The sequence below is a fragment of the Callithrix jacchus genome, chromosome 9 (genome assembly GCF_049354715.1).
Source record: "Callithrix jacchus isolate 240 chromosome 9, calJac240_pri, whole genome shotgun sequence".
NCBI lineage: Eukaryota > Metazoa > Chordata > Mammalia > Primates > Cebidae > Callithrix > Callithrix jacchus.
In genome coordinates this window covers 125,127,455-125,152,488 of record NC_133510.1, presented here as the reverse complement: position 1 = coordinate 125,152,488, position 25,034 = coordinate 125,127,455, and the positions used below count along the sequence as shown (strand labels likewise).

The 25,034-nt window shown below is 45.8% G+C and overlaps 1 protein-coding gene across 26 annotated transcripts in view; it reads right to left on the bottom strand.

Moving 5' to 3' along the window:
• CFAP251 (cilia and flagella associated protein 251) overlaps nt 1-25,034 on the bottom strand; it is an 89,538-nt gene that overhangs the window by 59,531 nt on the left and 4,973 nt on the right. For 17 of the 26 annotated variants that reach the window (XR_013522176.1, XM_078337492.1, XM_078337497.1 and 14 more), the window contains 5 exons: nt 24,655-24,999; nt 17,301-17,441; nt 14,205-14,314; nt 5,042-5,153; nt 4,726-4,806 (listed from right to left, as the gene is read on the bottom strand). Coding sequence is in view for 25 of the 26 variants with exons in the window: in XM_078337492.1 (XP_078193618.1) it covers nt 4,726-4,806; nt 5,042-5,153; nt 14,205-14,314; nt 17,301-17,441; nt 24,655-24,999 (789 nt within the window). In the remaining variant the exon portion in view is untranslated. The remainder of the gene's footprint in view (nt 1-4,725; nt 4,807-5,041; nt 5,154-14,204; nt 14,315-17,300; nt 17,442-24,654; nt 25,000-25,034) is intronic. The other 9 variants (XM_078337499.1, XM_078337487.1, XM_078337498.1 and 6 more) reach the window with 2 other exon arrangements.

Here is a 25,034-nt window from a genome sequence, read left to right as displayed (position 1 = left end):
CTGAAAACCAGCCTCAAATCACCTCGGATTAGATTAAGCTGACCACTCTGCCAGGTGCCTTTAAGAAGCACAAGTAAGTCTTCTTTGGAGGAAGTCATCTCGAGCCTCAAATTTATTTCTACACTTTAAAAAATACAACATCAGGCATTTAGTAAAAAACAGCCAGGCATATTAAAGAGATTCATCCAGGCCAGGTGCTGCGGTGCATGCCTGGAATCCCAGCACTTTGCAAGGCTGGGGCAGGAAGATCACTTGAGGTCAGAAGTTGAAGACCAGCTGGGGCAACAGAGTGAACCTCATCTCAAAAAAAAAAAAAAAAAAAAAAAAAAAGACAATCCAAATGACTGAAAACCAAGGGGAAAAAGCAATTGGCAGAAAGAAGCCTGCAGGAATCCAAGTATTGGGGTTATTGGACACAGACGTGACAATCACTAGATGAACATGCAGGAGAGTAGAGGACAAGACGGAGACTCACAGCAGATAACTACTTACAAAAGGAATCGCATGGGGATTCTAGACCTGAAAAAATGATTTAAAATGCTCAGTAGACTGTTTAACAAAAATTTAGACACAGCCAAAGAAAGAACTAGTCAGTAGGAAAGGAAGACATGTTATAGTAGACAAATTACATCGTTTCTGCTTCCAGACTGAAGCAGAACCAGATGAAAGGACAGAAAATACAGCAAAGAAAAGAAAAGACCAGTGGGACCAGACCAAAGAAGGTCTAACTTATGAGTAATTGGAGCCCCAGAAGGAGAATAAAGAAAGAATGTGGCAGAAGAAATGTGTAAAGAGATAATCACTGAGAATTTTCCAAAACTGAGAAGAGATATAACATCCCACGTTCAAGAAATCCTGAAGGATATGCTTTTTAAAAATTAACAACACACTCATATACACACAGACACATTATTGAAAAACTGCTGAGGCTCGTGCAGCAGTGGCTCATGCCTATAATCCCAGCACCTTGGGAGAAGGAGGTGGGAAGATCACTTGAGCCCAGGAGTCTGAGACCAGCCTGGGCAACACAGCAAGACCCCATCTCTAAAAAAAAAAAAAAAGCCCAGTGTGGTGGTGCTATCTGGGAAGCTGAGGCAGGAAAATCGCTTTCATTATATTTGTGATAATATGTGATTATTTCAAATCACAATAGGTACAGCATCACTGAACATGATGTACCTATTCAATGCAGTGCTGTTCAGCAATAACAAGCCGAAGAGGTCGAAGCTGCAATGAGCTGAGACTGTGCCGCTGCACTTCAGCCTAGGTGATAGAGTGAGGCCCTATCTCAAACAAGAAGAAAAGTCACTGCTGAAAACCAAGGAAAAAGCTGTAAGAGTAGCTAGGGGCCAAGGAGAGAGATACACAACATTCAAAATAGGGATTGACAGCTGACTTTTGTTTTTTAAAGGGAGTCTCACCCTGTCGTCCAGGCTGGAGTACAATGGCGTGATCTCAGCTCACTGCAATCTCCATCTCCCGGGTTCAAGCGATTCTCCTGCCTTAGCCTCCCGAGTAGCTGGGATTACAAGTGCGTGCCACCACACCTGGCTAATTTTTTATATCTTTAGTAGAGACAGGGTTTCACCATGTTGACCAGGCTGGTCTCAAACTCCTGACCTCAAGTGATCCACCCACCTTGGCCTCCCAAAGTGCTGGGATTTACAGGCATGAGCCACCACACCTGGCAACAGCTGATTTTTCTTTTTTTTTTTTTTTTTGAGACAGAGTTTCGCTCTTGTTACCCAGGCTTGAGTGCAATGGCGCGATCTCGGCTCACCGCAACCTCCGCCTCCTGGGTTCAGGCAATTCTCCTGCCTCAGCCTCCTAAGTAGCTGGGAATACAGGCACGTGCCACCATGCCCAGCTAATTTTTTGTATTTTTAGTAGAGACGGGGTTTCACCGTGTTGACCAGGATGTTCTAACAGCTGACTTTTCAACAGAAATGGTAGAAACCAGAAGACAACAGAATCAAATCCTCGAAGATATGAAGTGCTGAAATACTACCACTCTAGAATTATATACCAAAGGAAAATATCCTTCAGAAAGAAACACTTGTCCATGAACATTCACAGCAGCTTTACTTTGAATAGCCACAACCAGGAAGCAACCCAACGTCCACTGACAGCGAATTCATAAACAAACTATGATGCACCTATTCAATGCGGTACCATTCAGCAATAGAAAGGAGTACCTCACTGACACAGGCAACAACAAAACGGACTGAAAAAACCAAAGCTCTCTGCAAATGGAGTCCATGTATTACACAGCAAGTTCTAGAAAATGCAAACTAATAAATAATAATCAGGATGGTATGTGTTGGGAGGTGGATGGAGGAATCAGATCACACCTTGGAGGCCATGTTATGGAATTTTAATTTTATTTGGAGGACAATGAGAAGTTATTGAGGATTCTAAGTATGGGAGTGATATAATATTTTAATTATTTAAAAATAACAGTCTTGACTGCTGCGGGAAGATTGTTAGAGGGTGAGGCGAGAGTGAAAGCAGAGACCGGCTGGCCAGATGGTGCAGGCAGAGGTGACTGCGGCCTGGACTAGGGTCGTGGCAACAGAGGTGGAGAGGAGAGGGAGGACTCCAGGATACATCTTGAAAGCAAGCAGCCTTGGAAATAGATGCCAATGCCCAAGAAGGAAGCAGAGCAAGAATAAGAAGAGGGCTGGGTGTGGTTGCTCTGCCTATAATCCCAACACTTTAGGAGGCTGAGGCAGGTAGACAGCTTGAGCCTAGGAGTTGGAGACCAGTTTGGCCAACATGGAAAAACCCGTTTCTGTAAAAAATTTAAAAATTAACTGGGCATGATAGTGTGCACCTGTAGCCCCAGCTACTCAGGAGGCTGAGGTGGGAGGATTGCTTGAGCTCAGGAGGCAGAGGCTGCAGTGAGCTGAGATTGTGACACTGCACTCTAGCCTGGAAAACAGGGAGACCCTGTCTCTCAAAAAAAATTTTTTTCCATTTTAATCATTTTAAATTTAGGTCACCATGTGTACTCAGCAAGGTTGCAAGGTACAAAATCAATGCTCAAAAATCAGCTGCCTTTCTATATATTAGCAGTGAACAATCTAAAAAGGAAATTAAGAAAATAAATCCATTTATAATAGCATTAAAAACCAAAAAATCCTTAGGAATAAATTTAGCCAAGGAGGTGAAGATATGAACTCTGGAAATCACAAAACATTCCTGAAAGAAATGAAAAGCATCCCATGCTCATGGATTGGAAGACAATTCTGTGAAGATGATGATACCACCCGAAGTGACCTGAGATTCAATGTAATCTCCATCAAAACCTCAAAGGTGTTTTTTTGCAGCAATAAAGAAACCTGTCCTAAATAGCCACATATGGTTGGTGGCTACTGTGTTGGCACAACTTTAAGGAGTAAGAAATTTTTTTCAGGGGCAAGAGGAATGTTTCGGGGAAAGGAAAGAAGATGGACGTAGGGCTGCGTAACCATATGTGCCTGGCTGAGTCTAGTCACTCAAACCCTCTATTTTGGTTTGGTCCTGCAAGCCAGGTATGTGCTTATCACAGTGCCTGGCACAGAACGGGTACTTGATAAATGTATGACAGATGAAGCATGCAAGGATGAATGGGACAAGTCACAACAGCAGAGAGCAGTGACCCAGGAAATCGGGAGACCTGATGGAAACTTTCTGGGTGTCCTTGGCAAGTCACCTTATGTAAGTTAGGAGCAATAATAATAACTTCTCTATATTCCTCAGAGTTAGTTTTACAAGGTTTGAAGCAGTTAACAGCATACTTCTAGAATAAGAAAGGCTGCCGGGTAGTGACTTTAGACAAATTATTTAATAATTAATGCTAGTATTCCATAGATATTAATCTTTTTGCTAGCACGTTTGCATGGATTATGTGAGATAAGGCAAGCAAAAAATTTAGCAGACTCTGGAACATAATAAGTGCTTGAAAAATATTAGCTATTATTTCCAAAGTAAAATGAAATCAGGAAATGAAAGGGCTTTAAAAGCTCTACTGCCGGGCGTGGTGGCTCACATCTATAATCCCAGCACTTTGGGAGGCTGAGGCAGGTGGATCATGAAGTCAGGAGTTCGAAACTAGCCTGGTCAACATGGTGAAACCCCATCTCTACTAAAAATACAAAAATTAGCTGGGGATAGTGTCATGTGCCTACAATCTCAGCTACTCAGGAGGCTGAGGCAGGATAATTGCTTGAACTGGGCCCGGGGTGCAAAGGTTGCAGTGAGCCAAGATCGCATCACTGCACTGAGGCCTGGGCTAGAGTGAGACTCTATCTCAAATCAAAATAAAGCTCTATTGCACCATAACACAACTCCACTGAAACAAAAAGTAGGGTTTGGCCTGGTATCAGTAGAACTTGGTTTTTGTTTTTTTCAGACAGAGTCTTGCTCTGTCACCCAGGTTGGAGTGCAGTGGCGCAATCTCGGCTCACTGCAGCCTCTGCCTCCCAGGTTCAAGCAATTCTTACCCCTCAGCCTTCCAAGTAGCTGGGACTATAGGCATGCACCATCACACTGAGGGAATTTTTATATTTTTAGTAGAGATGGGGTTTCACCATGTTGGCCAGGCTGGCCTCAAACTCCTGACCTCAAGTGATCCACCCACTACAGCCTCCCAGAGTTCTGGGATTACAGGTGTGAGCCACTGCACCCAGCCTGGCCTTGCATCAGTATAACTTTAGGTTATTTACAGGCTCAAATTGAACTCACCTGCAAACCGTACTCTTTGGGGAGTTCGAGGGTACATGCTGGTGTTTCCGCTGCCAAAGTCCACTTCCAGATGCACACCTTCTGAAGGGGACAGCAGACGGAGGGGCATGAGAAGGTCTGTGAAGGCTGCTGAAGTAGCTCACACCTCTTGTGACCCCGAAACTTCAAGTAACTAAGGACAGAGGCCCGGACTCTGTGCTGCGGAGTCCGGTCTTTTGAGAGTGTCACAGACATCACACAGCCTGAACAGAGCTGCCCACGTGGACACCCTGGACAAATCGGCCAGCTCGCTGAGGCTGATCCAAAGGGCCTTTACCTGGACTTTAGCATCTGAGATGGTTGCCAGATACTTGGCGTCGTGGGCCATGGCCATTGCCCTGATACCGTTCCCTTCGGGGCAGCTGTCAAATATCGTGTGCACAGGAATACTGCAAAACAGGACAAGGAGGGACAACACCTGCTGAGGTCTCCCTGGCATCCCAGAGAGGCCCAGGGCAGGTCTGAGCTCAGCTCAAACCTCCCAAAAACATCACGAAATGTGGTCTATCCATATAGGGGAATATTTTTGAGCCATAAAAGGGAATGAATTGGCCAGGAGTGGTGGCTCACGCCTGTAATCCCAGCACTTTGGGAGGCCAAGGTGGGCAGATCACGAGGTCAAGAGATTGAGACCATCCTGGCCAACATAGTGAAACCCCATCTCTACTAAAAATACAAAAATTAGCTGGGCATGGTGGTGCATGCCTGTAGACCCAGCTACTTGGGAGGCTGAGGCCAGAGAATGGTTTGAACCTGGGAGGCAGAGGTTGCAGTGAGCTGAGATCATGCCACTGCACTCCAGCTTGGGTGACAGAGCAAGACTCCATCCCAACAAAAAAAAAGGAAGGAGCACTGACACTTGCTATGACATGGATGAGCCTTGAAAACATGATGCTGAGTGAAAGAAGCCAGACACAAAAGCTGCATGGTGGATGATTTCACGCACATGAAATGCCCAGAATAGGCAAACCCATGGAGACAGATAATGGGTGCAGGGTGTCCTTCTGGGGTGGTGAACATGTTTTGGAAGTGGACAGAGATGATGATTGCATAACAGTGTAAATATACTAAATGTCACTGAACCGTATGCTTTAAAATGGTCGTTTTATGTTACGCGAATTTAACCCCAACAGCAATAGTCAGGCCTAACTCAGGGCAATGGCCCTGCTGTTTGCTGTCTTCATGAGCTCTAGTTTTGCATTCACTAGTTACCAGGGCACTAATTCTGTGCCAGGCTGTAAATATGAAAAGATGACTAGAACAACATCCCAGCTCGCAGGGAATCGGGCACTCTCCTACGTAGGTGGGAATGCAAAGAAGCACCACCTCTCTAGAAGCAGTTTGGCTGCATCTATCAAACTCTTCAGCGCATACACCCGATAGCCCAGTAACTCCAGTCCTATGACTCTGTCCTAGAGAAATCATGGAAAAAGGAAACAAAGGTCAACGAAAACTCGCAGTCATCATGGTTCTGCTCCAATAGCAAAAATTCAAACACCACAAATGCCCCTTAATATACCAGACATGATCGATTGATTGATTGACTGACTGATTTTGAGGCAGAGTTTTACTCTTGTTGCCCAGGCTGGTGAGCAATGGAGCAATCTCGGCTCACCACAACCTCTGCCTCCTGGGTTCAAGCAATTCTCCTGCCTCAGCCTCCTGAGTAGCTGGGATTACAGGCATGCACCACCACACCTGGCTAATTTTGTATTTTTAGTAGAGATGGGGTTTCTCCATGTTGGTCAGGCTGGCCTCAAACTTCCGACCTCAGGTGATCCACTCACCTCAGCCTCCCAAAGTGCTGGGATTACAGGCATGAGCCACCGCTCCTGGCCCCATATATGAGTTATTTAAAAAGATATTATAGCATAACTATATCATAAAAAACTAGGCTGGATGTGGTGTTGCACGCCGGTAATCCCAGGACTTTGGGAGGCTGAAGTGGGCAGACTGCTGGAGTTCAGGAGTTTGAGATCAGCCTGGGCAACACGGCAAAACCCCATTTCTACCAAAAATACAAAAATTAGCTGGGTGTGGTAGCATGTGCTACTTGGGAGGCTGAGGTGGGAGGAATGCTTGAGCCCAGGAGGTTAAGGCTACAGTGAGCCGAGATCATGCCACTGCACTCCAGCCTGGGTGACAGAGCAAGGCCTTGTCTCAAAAAAATGAAAATAAAAATAAGGCCAGCGTGGTGGCTCATGCCTGTAATCCCAGCATTTTGGGAAGCCAAGGCAGGTAGATCACCTAAGGTCAGGAGTTCAAGACCAGCCTGGCCAACATGGTGAAATCCCATCTCTACTGAAAATGCAAAAAATTAGCTGGGTGTGGTGGCAGGTGCCTGTAATCCCAGCTACTTGGGAAACTGAGGTAGTAATATCACCTGAACCTGGGAGGCAGAGGTTGCAGTGAGCCAAGATTGCGCTGTTGCACTCTAGCCTGGACAACAAGAGCAAAACTCCATCTCTACATAAATAAATAAAAGAAATAAAAATAAAAATTGTGCCGCCTTCAAAAAGAATGAGGTACATCGGGAAATTCGTGAAAAAAGCAAATTGCAAAACAATAGCATCATCCTAAGTGTGTGTGTGTGTGTGTGTGTCTGTCTGTCTGTCTGTCTGCGTGTGTGTCAAAAAAATTCTGCAGGAATAGAGTCCAAACTGTAAGCAATGGTTCCTCTGGAGATGGGGTTTGGGTGAGGAGGAGCTGTTATTTTTTGCTCTTATACTTCCGTACTGTGTTACTGACAAGACCTTAGAGCTGTATAATTCTGACAAAGCCTTGAAACACACAGACTTAGATGAAATGTAAGTATCTAAGGGAGCCAAAGCGTGCAGAAGCAGTGGAAGCGAAGATGGAAGTTGTAATGTTTGGGTCGGGGGAGGTCCACTGACTCCCACTAAAATGAAAAGTGGGTGGTAGCAAGACTTAAACCGGGAACTCGGGCTGCGTGGTTCTTTTTCTTTTCCTTTTTTTTTTTTTTTTGGTTATGGAGTCCTAGTCACAGTGAAGATAAACAGGCCTCAGTATCTCTGTATGTCACACCAGGATCCCAACTGGCTGGCACCCAGTCTGTGTCCCAGCTGAGGACTTCTGTGGTTCTCTGTCACTTGAGAAACTTCATCCCACTGAGAAGGAGCCCCAACAATTCACCTGGGAAGGCAATCCCAAAATATTGAAAATAACACAGTGAAGTCCTTAGTGAGAAAATGTATCTTATCCCTGGAGATCTTGGAATTGAATATAGAGAAGATAAAGTCAGTCGGACCTGCATTATTAACATATTTGTGATAAGAGAATTTGTCATTTTTTAGGAATTTGTAATGTTTAAGTGAATTTGACATACCATCGTTGCTAACAGATTAGATTTGTGATGTTAATTTAAAATATATGGTTTTCTTAGACTTGTGATTTTAAATTGAAATCATATTAGGTTTATAAACAATATTAGAACACGTAAGAGAACTTAAGACTTACCATATTTATGTCTAATTTCCTAGATTTGCAGAAATTACTTAAGTAGCACGAAGGATTTGTTAATCAGACTGCTAAAAAACTTAATGAAACTGAGTATCTTAAATTTCAAAATGCAGTTTAAAATGTTTAAAAGAAGTTAATAACAAAATTTGTAAGTGGGGCCAAACATTAATCAAACCCTCCTTAAAGGTGATTGCAAAAATATGCTGGATTTCTAAATAGAATAAGATTTTTAAGGTGAGTAAAAAACTGGAGGAAGAACTACGGTTTTTAATTCATGACTAATAAAATGAATATTAATTCTAAAACCAAAACAGCCTCTGAATAATCTTTTCTGGGCCCCAAAGGAATCATTTGGGATATCATAAAACTCATATTAACATAGCATTTGCATTATTAATCACAGATATGCTTTACTGTGTAATTTTTATTTAAAAAATCACTGCCCTCACGTTGCTTTGTGTCTAATAGAGATGCAGTTTCACAAATAAGAAAAATACAGTGGATCAACGTCATAAAGGGGCAGCTCTGTCTGGTGAAGGCATCGGTCAGCAAAGGCTTCAGAGACAAGACACACCTGAAGGACTCCCACCCTTCAGGTGCAGCCGGCTGACCGCAGATTTCCTACTGCATGAGATAACAGCTTTCCCTGTGGTTAAGCTGGATGTGCCATTACTTGCAGCTGAGGCCCCGTAGCAACTGCAGATGGCTACGCATGCAGGCAGCAGGCATTTCACTTTCTGGGGGAAGCGTCTGCACGGCCCTAACGCAGGGTGCGTGTTCCCTGTAGCATAAGCTGATTTGACAACGGGCAGTCTCTAAAGGGTTTTAATCAGGGTGGCAACCCAGTCAGATTTATGTTTGGGAAAAGATCGCACTAACAATGTTGTGGAGAAAAACGACATGAAGCTATCCATATGTACGTGTTTAAAACAATAGCAAATGTTTTAGAAGGAAATATACCAAATTGATTACCTCTAGAATGAAAACTAGGATTGGAGATGGTAGCCAGTGCCTTCCATGAAAATGTATTGGTTTTCATTAAAAAAAAATTTTTTTTTGAGATGAAGTCTCGCTCTGTCGCCCAAGCTGGAGTGCAATGGTGCGATCTCGGCTCACTGCAACCTCTGCTTCCTGGGCTCGAGCAATTCTCCTGTCTCAGTCTCCCGAATAGCTGGGATTACAGACATGCGCCACCACACCTGACTAATTTTTTTTGTATTTTTGTAGAGACTGGGTTTTACCATGTTGGCTGGAACTCCTGACCTAAAGTGATTCACCAACCTCAGCCTCCCAAAGTGCTGGGATTACAGGCATGAGCCACTGCACCTGGCCTGGTTTTCATTAAATTTAACAGTTTTCTATTAAAATGTACTAAAATCTTTTTTTATATATAAATTAAACAGATGAGCCAGCTGTGGTGCCTCATGCCTGTAACTCCAGCACTTTGGGAAGCCAAGTTGGGTGGATCACCTGGGCCCAGGAATTCGAGACCAGCCTGAGTAACATGGTAAAACCCCATCTCTAAAAAAAAGAATACAAAAAAATCAGCTGGATGTGGTGGTGTGTACCTGTGGTCTCAGCTATTGGGAGGCTGAGATGGGAGGATCATGTGAGTCCAAGAGGTAGAAGTTGCAGTGAGCCGAGATTGTGCCACTGCACTTCAACCCGGGCAACTGAGTAAGACCCTGTGTCAATAATAATAACAACAACAATGATAACAGCTGAGGCTGGGCACAACGGCTCACACTTGTAATTCCAGAACTTTGGGAGGTGAAGACAGAAGGATCACTTGTGCCTAGGAGTTCGAGACCAGCTCAGGCAACATAGCAGGACCCTGTCTCTATTAAAAAAAAAAAAAAATTAGCCAGGCTTAGTGGCATGTAGGTCCCACCTACTCAGGAGGCTGAGGCGGGAGGATCACTTGAGCCCCGGAGGTGAAGGCTGCAGTGAGCCGTGATCACACCACTGCACTCCAGCTGGGTGATAGAGTGAGACCTTGTCTCAAAAAAACAAAAACAAAAAACCAGATGAAAGACCATACGTTGTTTGGTCTTTCTATACAATGCAGTGTGATTCCACCACAGAAACAACATGTGCCACACCACAGATGAACCTTCAAGCACGACGCTAAGCGAAAGACACCAGACACAAAGGCCATCATTGCAGGGATGTGAAATCAGAGAAGCCACAGGAAATGAAGTGTCAGATGCCACAGAGAAGTCAAGTCAGATGAAGATCGGGGTTGGGCAATGTGACCCCCCGGAGGTCACCGGTCACATGTGGAAGAGCAGTTCCTGTGTCCCCCACTCTAGAACATTCAACATAACTTCTTCCTAACCTCCGCATGCATCTGGACTCATTCGTTGAACTCTCCCCTGTCCCCACCCATGCACCCAACTAACCAGGCCCAAACAATCTTGTCAGTGAATCTGACTGCTCTCTGCCTCTAGGCCAGGAGTTAAGAAAGAAAACCCATCTAGGATCCTCTATCGTGGGCCGGGTACTGTGCTCTAGCAAGCCTCACAACATCCTGTGCACTGGGTCTAATGGGTAAGTAATGGTCCCTGAAGGTCCACCCAGAACCTCAGAATATGACCTTATTTGGACACGGGGCCTTTGTGAATGTAGTTAGTTAAGATGAGGTTATACTGGACTAGGGTGGGTCCCAAATCCAATGTCCAGTGTCCTCAAGAAGACACAGATGGGTGATGGTGGAAATGCCATGGGAAGATAGAGGCAGAGACTGGGGGATGCATCCACAAGCCAAGGACACCAAGAGTCACCCGTAGCCACCAGAAGCGAGGGGAGAGGCCTGGGACAAATTCTCCCTCACAGCCCCCAGAAGCAGCCAACTCTGCCAACACCTTGGTTTCAGACTTCTGGCCTCCAGAACTGCAACAGAGTAAATTCCTCTTATTTTAGGCCACATCATTAGAGGTAATTTGTTACAGTAGCCCAAGGAAAGTTAAAAAACAGTAGGTATCATTGTTATTTTTTCCACAAATGGGAAAGTCACTTTCTTCTCTGGGCCTCCAAGTCACACAGCAGACCATGGCCAAGCAGGCACGGAAGCCCAGGAGGATGGCAGAGCCCATACTCACACCTTCCTCTTGCCACCTGCTCTTTCATGTCACCCTAAAGTCCCCAGGGCCCCTTCCCCTCTTCCCTTCCAATTCTCTCGCCCAGGCAAGCCACCACCAGTCACATTCCCTGTTCTTATTCCCACCTGGCCAGCACGGCTGGATGTGCATCACCACGTTCCTCCCACCCACCCAACTGCTGCAGGCTCGTGCCTTCTGTCCCCACAAGGCCTGCCCTGAACCCTACAGTTCCTTCCCTTCATTTGGTGGACCCCTACTGCATTCCTATCGATTACACCACGCCACAACCCCACAGTCCAAACTTCCAGCCCCAATCCCAATGTCCTTGACAGATAAGCCGGCCTTCTGCTTGAGAGCTGTCACACAAAGTGGCATGCTCAGCCCCACAGTGCCCCCCAACTGCCTAGATATCTTCTTGCCCAGCACTACACAAACTATCTGTGGCGAAAGACATTTTTAGTCTATTGTGGGCCAATACATATTTTTTTTCTCGAGACAGGGTTTCTCACTCTGTCACCCTGGCAGGAGTGCAACAGCATGATAATGGCTCACTGCAGCCTCAAACACCTAAGCTCAAGCCATCCTCGCGCCTCAGGCTCCCAAGAAGCTGGGATGACAGGCATGCACCACCACACATGGTTAAATTTTTACTTTTTGTAGAGACAGAATCTCACTATGTTGGCCAGGCTGCTCTCAGACTCCTGGCCTCAAGTGATCCTCCTGCCTCAGCCTCCCAAAGTGCTGGGAGGTTCCCAAAGTGCAGGAGCCACTGCACCTAGCCCAGATCAAATACTTTTACAAAATAAAAATATCATAGCAAGAACAAATTGCTATCAAAGTTCCAAAGGCCCCCTCTCATTTTCTGTATTTTCTGTTCAACATAGCCCAGGACCGGCTGACTGATCAGCTCCGCCTGCAGGCCCCGCTTTGAGCAGCACTGCTCCAGCCCATAGAACTTCCACCATTCCTTGTCTGATGCACTAACAGAAAAGAGACCAGAAAAGCTGAATTTTATGAGTTAGGAAGAAAGGCAATAAAGGATGATGACCTCAATACCAGAGAAACCCTCCATCCAGTCAGCCCCCAGCCAGGGAAGGAGGAGAGTGAGTTACAGAAGCAGATACAAGGAGGGTGAGAACCCCAGCCTTCCGGACCTGGCTCCAGTCCCAGAGAGCCTGTGGCTGTCCACCTCCCCTCACCACCTAGCCTGGTTTCTATGACACTCGAACAAAGCAAGCACGCCTTACTACCCCAGGTTAAGAAGGCCACTATAACTCTTTTCTTAGACACCAGAGTGTGTCCAAAGGCTTGTAGGCTAACTTGAGAAAAACATCAGCCACAGTCCAATAGATGGACACTCTACCAAATCCCTGACCTGTACTCCTCAAAACTGTCAGTCATCAAAAACAAGGAAAGTCTGAGAAACTGCCAGAGCCAACAAGAGCCTAAGGAGACATCACAGCTAAATCAAATGGTCTCCTGGATGTTTGTTAATAATGTGTCAATATTTGTTCATCAATTATGGCAAATTGATCCTACTAACGTAAGATGAACTAATGTGGGAATCTGGGTGTGGGGTAGATGGGAATCTTGAGTACTATCTTCCCAATTCTTCTGTAAATCTAAAACTGTTCTAAAAATAAAAGTCTGTTAATAAAAAACGAGAGAGAGAGACTGGGTGCAGTGGCTCACACTCATAATCCCAGCACTTTGGGAGCCTGAGGCAGGAGGATGGCTTGAGCACAGGAGTTGAAGGCCAGTCTGGGAAACAATACTAGACCCCCATCTCTACAAAAATATAATAAAATAAATTATTTAAAAAGAGGCGAGGTAAGGTGGCTCATGCTTACAATCCTAGTGCTTTGAGAGGCCAAGATGGAAGGATCTCTTGAGGCCAGGAGTTCAAGACCTGCCAAGGCAACATAGCAAGGCCTCATTTCTACCAAAAAAACAGTAAGCCAGGTGTGGTTGCATGCGCCTGTGGTCCCAGCTACTCAAGAGGACAAGGCAGGAGACTTGCTTGATCCTGGGAGTTCCTGGCTGCAATGAGCTATGATTGCGCCACTGCACTCCAGCGCGGGCAATGGAGTGAGACCCCGAGTGCACGATAAAGGAAAAGAGGCAGTCGGACACGGTGGTTCATGCCTGTAGTTCCAGCACTTTGGGAGGCCGAGGCAGGTGGATCATGAGGTCAGAAGATCAAGACCATCCTGGTAACACTATGAAACCCCGCCTCTACTAAAAACACAAAAAATTAGCCAGGCGTGGTGGCAGGCACCTGTAGTCCCAGCTACTCGGGAGGCTGAGGCAGGAGAATCACTTGGACCTGGGAGGTGGAGGTGGTGGTGAGCCGAGATTGCACCACTGCACTCTAGCCTGGGTGACAGAGTGAGACTTTGTCTCGAAAGAAAAGAGGCAATGGTGGGTTGTTAGAATTAGAGAGGGACCGCAGAGAAACAGCAGCTTTGGAAAGCCTCCCAGTATTACCATACCTAAAGCCACAATAGGCAAGCAGATCGAACGTATTCAACAAGAAATGTAGAGAACGGGGAGCAGGGATCGACAGGAACACTTGGTAGTGACCATTAAGAACTGCCCAGAAGAGGCGGCCTGACCAGCCACTAGGAAATCTGTCCTTGTACAAGTAATGTTTCTCGCTGTAAGTGACAGATTTGCCATCTGGGTTATGCTTTGAGCTTGAGTGAGTTGGGTTAGTGCAAGTCAGCATAAGGCTGGTCTACTGCGGAACACCAACAAATCCTATTTCTAGGCATTGGCATGCCTCATTCTTTGCTTAGTCACAGTGGCAGACACTCTAAAGAAATTAGGGGAAAAAAGAAGTGACTACACAAAGCCTACCCTGTGAAGGAGTCCCATATAATGACCAGGCAGTCTGGCCCTTTGTCTGCTGTGGCGATCCACCGCCTGTCTTCACTGATGCAGATGCAGGAGATAATATTGGCATGGCCCTATGGAAATGGAGAGAAAATGCTTTGAAATATCCAAGATACGGCCCAGCCTCAGTCACTATCAGCAAAGACTGGGGCCCCACAGACAGATCTGAGTTCCTTTCAATGGTCATCTGGCTGGAAATTCTGTTCCCACTGGCCTTCCCGGGGGTTTCTCCACCTCCTAGTGGGATTTTCAAACTCTATCCCTCCAAACACCTGACAGATAAGCTCCCCATGTGAACAGCAGCTCCTCGAGGTCAAGGCATGTAGCAACTCCCAACCCAAGTGCAGGATAAATACCTGGGCCCTCGCCTGCCCCCAGCCACTCTGAGTCATGCTGCCAGCCTCTTCTCTCTAGAGCACTGCTCACTTCAGGGCTCTGAGCAGCTCTGGAGCAAAAAGGTCCTCACTGGTCTCTATACTTCCACTCTTTTTGTTTGAGACAGGGTCTCACTCTGTCACCCAGATTGGAGTTTACTGGCACAATCTTGGCTCACTGTAGCTTTGACCTGCGCTCAAGCAATCTTCCAACTTCAGCCTCCCAAATAGCTGGGACTACAGGCACATGCCACCATCCTCAGCTAATTTTAAAATTTTTTGTAGAGACAAGGGTCTTGCTATGTTGCCCAGGCTGGCCTCAAATTCCTAGACTCAAGCGACTCACCCACCTCGGCCTCCTCTGCCCTGGCCTGTGCTGAAATTATAGGCATGAGCCACCATACTTGGCCTTTGCTTCCACTCTTAACTTCTTACAATCCTTCCATGCACACAAGAGAGGAATCTTCTGGAAACACAAATGGCAGCATCTCCTGCTGGGAGACGGCCCCCTCTTTCCTCCTTCTTCTCTCGCCCTCATTGTGCGCCAGCCACACCAGCCTTCCTTCCCGGCCCCACACACAAGGCCTGAACATTCGTTGCTCTCTCTGTTTGGAATGTTCTTCCCCAGACTGTCTTTGACTGGCTCATTCTCATCCTCCAAGTCTCAGCAGAAACAGCACCTCTTCAATCCCTGCCCACCCGATCTAATATGAAGTCTTCTCTTACCCTCATTTTTCTCTCTTCGAGTGTTTTCACATCTCCTTTCAAGCACTGGTTACAATTTGTATTCATTTATGTGTTCACTTATTGAAAGTCTTTCTCCATACTAGACTGGAAGCTCCGTGAGAGCAGGGAATACATCTATTGTGTTCATTACTACAGACCTATACTCTGAAACACAGCGGCTATGATAACTGTTTGTGGAACAAATAATGGCTGGTTAAGGCCACTCCCAGCCCTCTGGCCCTAGGGAGGCGGGACTCCTGCCTCCCTCCACCCCAGGACATCTGAGCACCCTGCTCACCCTGACTATCCGAGCCCACCCACAGCAATCTCTCCCTTCTCTGTCTGCCATCACCGCTATGCTCACTGCCACGCATTCAATGAAGCTCCAAGGGGAGCTGCCTGCAGATTTCGGCCTGCGTATTTCTGGACTTCTAGAGAGTGAATTCCTGAAGTTGCACCCAGAGGTCTTGAGTCCCCGGCATAACACTGAGTATGGACTGGGCCCTTGGTAACTACTTCATGGTGATTTTAATCTAGGTATCACCAAGGACGCTCCTGTAGCAACACGTGTCAACTGAAAGGATAACATGGAACCATTTTCCAGGTCAACAGGTGGAAAGTCAGACACCAAGGATTAGGATGCTTGGAAAGGTAAATGATGAAAATGAAACGGCCAGGCGCGGTGGCTCACGCCTGTAACCCCAGTATTTTGGGAGGCCAAGGAAGGCAGATCACCTGAGGTCGGAGTTCGAGATCAGCCTGGCTAACATGGAGAAACCCCGTCTCTACTAAAAATATAAAAAAATTGGCCGGACATTGTGGCGGTCGCCTGTAGTCCCAGTTACTCGGGAGGCTGAGACAAGAGAATTGCGTAAACCCAGGAGTCAAGAGATTGCAGTGAGCCGAGATTGTGCCATTGCACTCCAGCCTGGGCAACACAGCAGGACTCCGTCTCACCAAAAAGAGAAAACAAAAAAGAAAATGAAATGGGTCCCAAATTTCAGGAATGAAGGAAACTGAGTACTCTTAGGAGGGCAGGCTTGAAGGACAAGTAGGGGAGGCTCAGAGAGGGGTGAAATGAGCAAGGTTGCTGAAAGGAGGGAGTGGTAAAAGGACCACTGACCTACTTAACACTTTCAAGTCAGGAGATGTAGAGTCATCATTTACTAGTACAGTCTTGGCAAGTCACTGAAATCACTCTGAGCCTCAGTTTCTTCTTCTGTAAAAGGGGTATATTAACACCCACTTCTGGGTACGGTTATAAGATGAAAGCCCTTTGAAAACTAGAGAGATGCCTAAGTGCCTGTGAGGTCTGCATCCTTGCTGAACAGTTACATCTGTGGAGACATGATCTATGCTGTCCACATTTTGCAGAAATATAAAAAATACATATGTTTTAAATTCTCATAACTATAAAATTAATACAACTGCTGTTGTGTAAGTTCACTCTGATCAGAAACAGAGAGGCAATAAATAATAACATGTGTTTCTAAAGACAGGGTTGGCTTTAGCTGCCAAGAAGAGTGAGGAAATACCACAATGATAGAATGAAGTCAGCTCTTGAGATACAAAACCAAATACCACACACGTGTTAAAGAAAACTCCTCTACCTACAGTTAAGAAAATCCCTGTGGCTGGATGCGATGGCTCACACCTGTAACCCCAGCACTGTGGGACGCCAAGGCAGGTAGATCATGAGGTCAGGAGTTCAAGACCAACCTGGCCAATATGGTGAAATCCCATCTCCACTAAAATTAATTAGCCAGGCGTGGTGTCGCGCGCCTGTAGTCCCGGCTACTCCAGAGGCTGAGGCAGAAGAATCACTTGAACCTGGGAGGCAGAGGTTGCAGTGAGCCGAGATTGAGCCACTGTACTCCAGCCTGGGCGACAGAGTGAGACTCTGTCTCGAAAGAAGAAAGAAGGAAAAGAGAAAGAGAGAGAGAAGAAAATCCCTGCATACCTGAAGGTGATACTGATGATTCCTGAATACGTTGTAGATGATCGCAGTGTGAGCACAAACATACAGAAGAACTCTCTGCTTTTCCTCTCGAATATAGTAAACAGGAAGAGAACTGTTCCATCCAAACGACCAGGTCAAGGTCTGGAAGACAAGGGCAAAACCAGCAAGACATTACAGTGTGTTCAGCCCAGAGCCGGGACTCCAGGAACTGGCTGGAGGGGAAGATTTTCACATCAACAGTCCAGCGAAGAGCAACCACTTTCAGAAAGTCCTCAGCATCATGCCAAAACATGGATGAACCTTGAAAATGTGATGCTAACTGAAAGAAGCCAGTCACAAAAGGCTGCGTATTACATAATTTCACATATCTGAAAGTCCAGATCCGGCAAATCTGGGAGGTTGAGGTGGGCAGATCACCTGAAGTCAGGAGTTCGAGACCAATCCTGGCCAACATGGTAAAACCCCATCTCTACTAAAAATACAAAAATTAGGCCAGGCGCGGTGGCTCACACCTATAATCCCAGCACTTTGGGAGGCCGAGGCGGGTGGATCACGAGGTCAAGAGATCGAGACCATCCTGGTCAACATGGTGAAACCCCGTCTCTACTAAAAATACAAAAATTAGCTGGGCATGGTGGCGCGTGCCTGTAGTCCCAGCTACTTGGGAGGCTGAGGCAGGAGAATTGCTTGAACCCAGGAGGCGGAGGTTGCGGTAAGCCGAGAGCGCGACATTGCACTCCAGCCTGGGTAGAAACTCCGTTTCAAAAAAAGAGCGAAACTCCGTCTCAAAAAAAACCAAAAATTAGTCACGTGTGATGGCACAGCTACCTGGGACATTGAAGCAGGAGAATCGCTTGAACCTGGGAGGCAAAGGTTGTGGTGAGCCAAGATAGTGCCATTGCACTCCAGCTTGGGCAACAAGAACGAAACTCCATTTCAAAAAATAAAGTCACTTCCCATTACTGCTGCTCATAGCCCTTGGCAACCACTGGTCTACTTTTGTCTCTTCATCCTTTATCCTTCCGGTAGAAGTAGTATATAGGGACCAAATGCCCAGGCTGAATAATCAATTGCCTTTCTTTTTTTTTTTTTTTCTTTGAGATGGAGTCTCGCTCTATTGCCAGGTGATAGTGTAGCAGCACCATCTCAGCTCACTGCAACCTCCGCCTCCCAGGTTCAAGCAATTCTCCAGCCTCAGCCTCTTGAGTAGCTGGGAGGATAGGTGTGTGGCACCAGGCCTGGCTAATTTTTATATTTTTAATAGAGATGTGGTTTCACCATGTTGGCCAGACTGATCTAGAACTTCCAACCTCAGGTGATTACCCACCTCGCCTCCCAAAGTGCTGGGATTACAGGCGTGAGACAGGGTTCCCAGCCTATTTGCCTGTCTTATAAAGGTATGCAGTGACTTCACCGGAACTTGTCTACTCTACATGCTTTTAGAAAATAAATGGAATTTCATGACTTAGGTGCTCACTGTGTGTCTGGTACTGAACAAAGTCTAGGTCCTGGGGAGTGGAAGAACAGGAAGTTATTTGTATGTATTGTTGAAGACTTTCTGTTCTTTTTCTTTTTATTTATTTATTTTTTTGAGATGGAGTCTCACTCTGTTGCCCAGGAGACAAAATCTTCTTAGAAGAATTAAAAATTCCGTATTGCCTGGAATAAAACCAAAATTAAAATTTTATGAAATGAAAAATTATAAGTACTGTAAGTCTGACTATGGCTTTTACTTCAATACTAGTTCATTTATGTACTTGTCTTGTGTTCAAAGTATTTTTTTTAATTAAGAATGAACCAACTGTGACACATCCAGACAATGCAATATTATTCAGCAAGAAAAAAAAGGGCTATGAAGCCACAAAAAGGTATGGAGGAAACTTACATGCACGTTGCTAAGTGAATGAAGCCAATCTGAAAGGGCTGCATATTACATGATTCCAACTCTGTGACATTCTAGAAAAGGCAAAACTATGGAGACAATAAAAAGATCAGTGGGGCCGGGCACAGTGGCTCACACCTGTAATCCCAGCACTTTGGGAGGCTGAGGCAGGTGGATCATCTGAGCTCAAGAGTTCGAGACCAGCCTGGCCAACATGGTGAAACCTCGTCTGTACTAAAAATAGAAAAAAATTAGCCAGGCATGGTGGCATGTGCCTGTAATCCCAGCTACTTGGGAGGCTGAGGCAGGAGAATTGCTTGAACCCAGGAGGTGGAGGTTGTAGTGAGCCAACATTGTGCCTTTGTACTACAGCCTGAGTGACAGAGCGACACCGTCTCAAAAAAAAAAAAAAAAAAAAAAAAATCAGTGGTTGCCAGGGCTCAGGGGAGGAAGAGGGGGACGGATAGGTGGAGGACAGGGGGCTTCATGGCGTGAATCTCTTTGTATGATGCTAGAATGGTGGGTACATGTCAGGGTACATTTGTCCATGTCCATAAGAAGCATGACACAGAGTGACCCCCAATGTACACTATGGACTTAGGTTAATAATAAGGGACCAGTATTGGCTCATCAGTGATAACAGATGACCACATTCACACAGGATGTGAGTAAAAGGGAACACTGGGAGAGGAGGGACGTGCAGAGGAATATATGGGCACCCTGTGTACATTCCGCTCGGTTTTTCTATAAACCTAAAACTGCTCAAAAATAAAATCTAGGCTGGGTGCAATGGCTCATGTCTGTAATCCCAGAACTTTGGGAGGCCAAGGTGGGTGGACTGCTTGATCCCAGCAGTTCAAGACCAGCCTGGGCAACATGCTGAAACCCCATCTCTAAAAAATACACAAAAATTAGCTAGGCATGGTGGTGTGCACCTGTAATCGCAGCTACTTAGGAAGCTAAAGCAGGAGGATCGACTGAGCCTAGGAGGCAGAGGTTGCAGTGAACCAAGATCCTGCTGCTGCATTCCAGCCTGGGCAACATAGCAAGATCCTATCTAAAAAAAAAAAAAGTCTATTAAAAAAATTAACTAGGGCCAAGTAATCAAATGCAGTAGAGTGCTGAAAGTGATGATTAAGTGATGAGTTGCTAAGAATCAGTGAATTAAATTGGAATATAGAGACAAAATCTGGTAAGTTTCCTTTCTTATCTTTGAACAATACTTATAAAGTTAAATTGCTTCTCCCCAAGACAGACATAGCAGGTAACATGGCCAATTTCTCTCTCCCACATTCTTCATTCCCCATCCTCTCCTGTTTCCATCTGCTCATTCCCTATAATTTATATTTATATTTAGATCTCTTATTGTGTGGGTATGAGTGGTAGAATTATGGAATCATAATTGTCTCAAGCTGCAACTTCTAGGAACAGAATTATTTAATATTTGGCTGTTTCTTAAAAGCTGATTTATTCAAATGAAATTGTTCTTTTGGAAACTTGCTAATCCTAAATGGATCATCTTCCTGGAAATTCATTTTGCCATTTAACGAATTAGTTATAAAAAGAGAACATTCCTAAAAGGACTCCTGTCTTCAGCCATAACAGCTCTTCCCGGGTCACCATGAGGCTGACTTCACTAAGTGGTAACAAAACGACCCCACTCGAGCAGCGTTCACAATTACAGAAATCAAATAGTATTAATCATCGTGTTTTACACCAGTTTTAACATGCATGGCAGATTACGCAGACAGCCACCACTTATATCAACCTTTTTCTAAAACATATTAATCTGGAAAACAAAACTTTACTGTCAAAACCAGATTTCACTTATTTGATATTCATAAGATTCCTGCTCATAAATACATGATGACCTTATTTCCTGGCTGGAGGTGGAATCCACAGTCATGTCTATTGATAGTGAGCCCTGGGAGCTATTACAGGCCTTAGGACTAAGGCAGGGGACCCCAAAGGAAAAGGAGGATGCTGTGGACACAGGAGAGAGGGAGGAGCGTGTTTATTGCAGGACCTTGTGTGCAAGAAATTAGAAGCAACGTAAATGGCCACAGAGAGAGGAAGAGTTACATTGGAAAAGAAGAAGTGGGCTGGGCATAGTGGCTCATGCCTGTAATCCCAGCACTTCGGGAGGCTGAGGTGGGTGATCGCCTGAGGTCAGGAGCTTGAGACCAGCCTGGCTTACATGGTGAAACCCTGTCTCTACAAAAATACAAAAGTTAGCTGGGTGTGGTGGCACATGCCTGTGATCCCAGCTACTCGGGAGGCTGAGGCAGGAGAATCGCTTGAACCTGGGAGGCCGAGGTTGCAGTGAGCTGAGATCACACCACTGCACTCCAGCCTGGGCAATAAGAGCGAAACTAAAAAAAAAAATCAACTAAATGTGAGACATGTGAGCATGCACACAGGCACGACGAGCACACAGAGAACATGTACAGAAAAAGGTCAGGGGAGATGTGGTCACAGCAAACTGTGGCAGGAAAGTGAGAATTTACTCAGGGAAATGAGACTGGGGTGGGGATGTGCAGAAAGAAGAATCTTTGCCTTCAAACATGTGTAAGGTGTCCAAATTTTTTACAAGTAACACTGAATAGTTTTTGTTGTTTTTTTGAGAGAGAGTCTCACTCTATTGCGCAAGCTGGAGTGCAGTGTTGCAATCTTGGCTCACTGCAACCTCCATCTCCCGGGTTCAAGCAATTCTCCTTCCTCAGCCTCCCAAGTGGCTGGGATTACAGTATCTGCCATCATGTCCGGCTAATTTTTGTATTTTTAGTAAAGACAGGGTTTTACCATGTTGGCCAGGCTGGTCTTAAACTCCTGACCTCAGGCGATGCACCCACCTCAGCTTCTGAAAGTGCTGGGATTACAGGTGTGAGCCTCCACACCTGGCCAACACTGAATAGTTTTAACAAAAAGAAAAAAATAGAGGCCAGGTACAGTAGCTCACACCTATAATCTCAACACTTTGGGAAGCCAAGGCAGGAGGATTGCTTGAGTTTAGGAGTTCAAGACCAGCATGAGAGACATAGTAAGACCCCATTTCTACAAAAGATTTTTAAAATTAGTCCAGGCGCAGTGGCTCACATCTGTAATCCCAGCACTTTGGGAGGCAAGGGTGAGTGCAACACAAGGTCAAGAGAGCCAGACCAGCCTGGCCAACATGCTGAAACCCCGTCTCTACTAAAAATACAAAAATTAGCCGGGCATGGTGGTGGGCACCTGTAATCTCAGCTACTCAGGAGGCTGAGGCAGAAGAATTGCTTGAACCTGGGGTGGAGGTTGCCGTGAGCCGAGATCGCGCCACTGCACTCCAGCCTGGGCAACAGAGCAAGGCTCCGTCTCAAAAAAATAAGTAAATAAAATAAAAATAAATAAAATAAAATTAGCTGGGTGTGGTGATACACGCCTGTAGTTCCAGATATTCGGGAGGCTGAGATGGGAAGATACATTGAGCCTGGGAGGTAGAGGTTGCAAATGAACTGTGATCGCAGTGCTGCACTCTAGTCTGGGTGATAGAGTGACAGCCTGTCTCAAATAAAGAAAAACAAAAAAGAAAGAAAGGAGAAAGAAAATGAAACTAAAGGAAAAATAAAGAATATATATTCAAAAAGCTAGAGAAATTTCAGGAGCCCGAGGTGTGAAGATTGAGTTCTAGTACAGCCTGGGCAACACAGCAGGGCTCTGTCTCTAAACAAAAAAAAAAGAGCTAAAGTAATTTGCAAAGGGAGATAATCTAGAAAAATTTTGGTTCTGCAATGAGACAAAGGCTAACAGACACCCAAACCTGGGGATTGGCTCTTGTTGAGATAGCTGACCCGTGACGCAAAGAATCCACCTTCTCCTTAGAGATAGTACCTGATTTATGTTTGCTGGCTAAACAAGGCGAGAGTCTCTGTGGGCCCTGAAGCTCAAGTATTCTTTTCTCAGACTGAACAGTGCACGTGATGGGAGAGAGGCCGTGACACTAGGCTCACATGAAGCCCAGTCTGCAGAAAGGAGGTTTTCAGTGTCTGCGTTTCCCTCCAGACATCGCCATTGCTACACCGTCGCGGACACTTACTGAGTACCCACTGTGTGTTAGGAACTACAATAAGTGTTTGGTATCCATTCAATCACTTCCACATCTTCCAAAGGCATGAATCTACAGGAAGGATGAATCCTAGGAAACAATTTTCAGAAAGTAGCAGATGGAGGAAGAAGGAAAAAACCCCTCCTTTTCCTTCTCTTGGTAAATGATAATATTTTTATTCCTCGCAGATGGTGCCTCCCTGGAATATTTTCAGCAGTGGCAAAGGCAGAGTCCTCTGGATGCCTGGGGCTTTTCACGGTGGCTTTCACTCCTCCATTACTTTCCACTCTGGGACCCTCTTGGAATGGATGGTTTGGGGGCATGGAAAGATATCAAGGCAGAAGAGGTGGGGCATGAAGGGAAAGGGGTGGAATTGTGGCATAAGGGAAGAATTTTACAAATGAAAGAGAAAAAAGAGAGGAGACTGGAGGGGAGGAGAGATGAGGGAAAGTTGGGGGAAGAAGAGGGAGAGGAAGCTGGGGAGAGGGTGGGATGGAGTCTGAATCTCCCACACAAAATAGCACCCTATGCAACAGACAAACTATGTCCGGAATTTCCTGCCTGCTGAGCAACACGATTGAACCCAGATGCAGCTCCCAAGTTCATGTTCAGTCACACATGTTCTGGTCGGAGCTCTTAACTTTAAAAGACAGAAGTCTAGGCCGGGCGCAGTGACTCAGGCCTGTAATGCCAGCACTTTGGGAGGCCAAAGCAGGTGGATCACCTGACATAAGGGGTTCAAGACTAACCTGGCCAACACAGCGAGACCCCCATCTCTACTAAAAATACAAAAATTAGCCAGGCATGATGGCTCATGCCTATAATCCCAGTTACTCGGGAGGCTGAGGCACAAGAATCGCTTGAACCCAGGAGGCGGAGACTACAGTGAGCCAGCCAAGATCGTGCCACTGCATTCCAGCCTGGGCGACAGACCAAGACTCCAACTTAAAAAAAAAAAAAGACACACGTCTATTATTAGTTTTAAAAGTATCCTTGGCCGGGTGCAGTGGTTCACACCTGTAATCCCAGCACCTTGGGAGGCCGAGGCGGGTGAATCACAAGGTCAAGAGATCGAGACTATCCTGGTCAACATGGTGAAACCCTGTCTCTACTAGAAATACAGAAATTAGCTGGGCGTGGTGGCAGACACCTGTAGTCCCAGCTACTCGGGAGGCTGAGGCAGGAGAATTGCCTGAACCCAGGAGGTGGAGGTTGCAGTGAGCTGAGATCGTGCCATTGCACTCCAGCCTGGGTAAAAAGAGTGAAACTCCGTCTTAAAAAACAAAAAAAAAAGTCTCCTTCTGGTGGTTTTTTTTTCCCCAGATGTGTAAAATTCCCTATTGCAAAATACTCTCAAAGCGCTGGGGGAAGTGGAAAGGCAATCTACTTACCAAGGGATACACCGGGGCATTTTTATCCTTTTGAAACAAAATGTCCTCTGTGGTGGTGGACACCAGTGACTCCCTGGAGATCCCTGCTATGGACTGGATAGAGGATGCGCTCCTTTCTTGTCCCTCCTCTCTCTTTTCTGGCTCCAAGTCCCTTCTTTCTCGTCCCAGTTCATCTTGGGGCCTCTGGTCGGTGTTCTCCTCAAGCTCTCCCGAGGGCTGCCTGTCAGGGGAACTCATCTGTTGTTCCTCAGGACTGATTTGGTCCAAATCCAGAAATTCCAGTTCATCTGCTTCTGAATCCTCTGACCGTAAGGAAGGCTTTGACTCGCTACCTCTTTGGGTTGTCTTTAAAAAGAAATAAAACATCATGATTCCATATA